The following is a 701-nucleotide window of genomic DNA, read 5'->3' on the forward strand; positions in this document are numbered from 1 at the left end:
GGGGAGGAGGCCTTTGGCATCCTTAAGTTCCATGCCACCCTAGCCCCAGTGGGTAAAGACTCCCTTTTCCGCTGGGGTGAGTCTAACCTTTGCAAATGTTTCACAAGATTCGGCCAATTCCCATCGATGTTAGAACCGTGCCCAGAAGCAATATCTGAGATTTTAGAAGTCTGGACCTTGCACATGCGCTCTGGGTAGCTCTGGCCGCAGGGACTTTGTGCGCACGCGCAGTGACGTGGGCTCCGAGGCGCGCACGCGCAGTTGCGTGCAGAGGGCTTTGCTGGGTTACAATCCTTGCAGGCTGAAAGATTTCAAACCGCGGCGCTGCCCCGCCGGATGCTGTGGCCTCAGGAGCGTCCCTGGAGCCATAGTGCTGGACTCGGGAGGCGGCGCGGAAAGCTGAGGGGAAGGTGAGGCTTCGCTGAAGCCATCAGGCGCTCTGCGATGAAGAAGATCTTTGGCTTTGGGAGTAGGAAGGGCGTGTCGCCCTTGGCCGCATCCACCAGCCCCGGGCGCAGCCTGGGAGAGAGGCCGCCGGGTGGTGGCAGAGGCGCCTCGCAGCGCGGGTACCACGTCCGAGACCGAGACCTGGGGAAGATCCACAGAGCGGCCAGCGTGGGCAGCGTCGCCAAAGTGAAGCAGATTCTGTTGCTCCGGATAAATGGCTTGAATGATAGAGACAAGATGAACAGGTAATAAGG

General features: G+C 59.8%; 1 protein-coding gene across 5 annotated transcripts in view; it reads left to right on the forward strand.

The window, feature by feature from the left end:
• Positions 1–279: 279 nt before the first annotated feature.
• ANKRD26 (ankyrin repeat domain 26) overlaps positions 280–701 on the forward strand; it is a 110,832-nt gene continuing 110,410 nt past the window's right edge. For all 5 annotated transcript variants that reach the window (XM_014547989.1, XM_014547990.1, XM_014547991.1 and 2 more), the window contains exon 1: positions 280–692. In XM_014547989.1, coding sequence (XP_014403475.1) covers positions 445–692 — 248 coding nt within the window. In that variant the 5' untranslated portion in view covers positions 280–444. The remainder of the gene's footprint in view (positions 693–701) is intronic.

This window comes from Myotis brandtii, unplaced genomic scaffold (genome assembly GCF_000412655.1).
Source record: "Myotis brandtii unplaced genomic scaffold, ASM41265v1 scaffold49, whole genome shotgun sequence".
Lineage (NCBI taxonomy): Eukaryota > Metazoa > Chordata > Mammalia > Chiroptera > Vespertilionidae > Myotis > Myotis brandtii.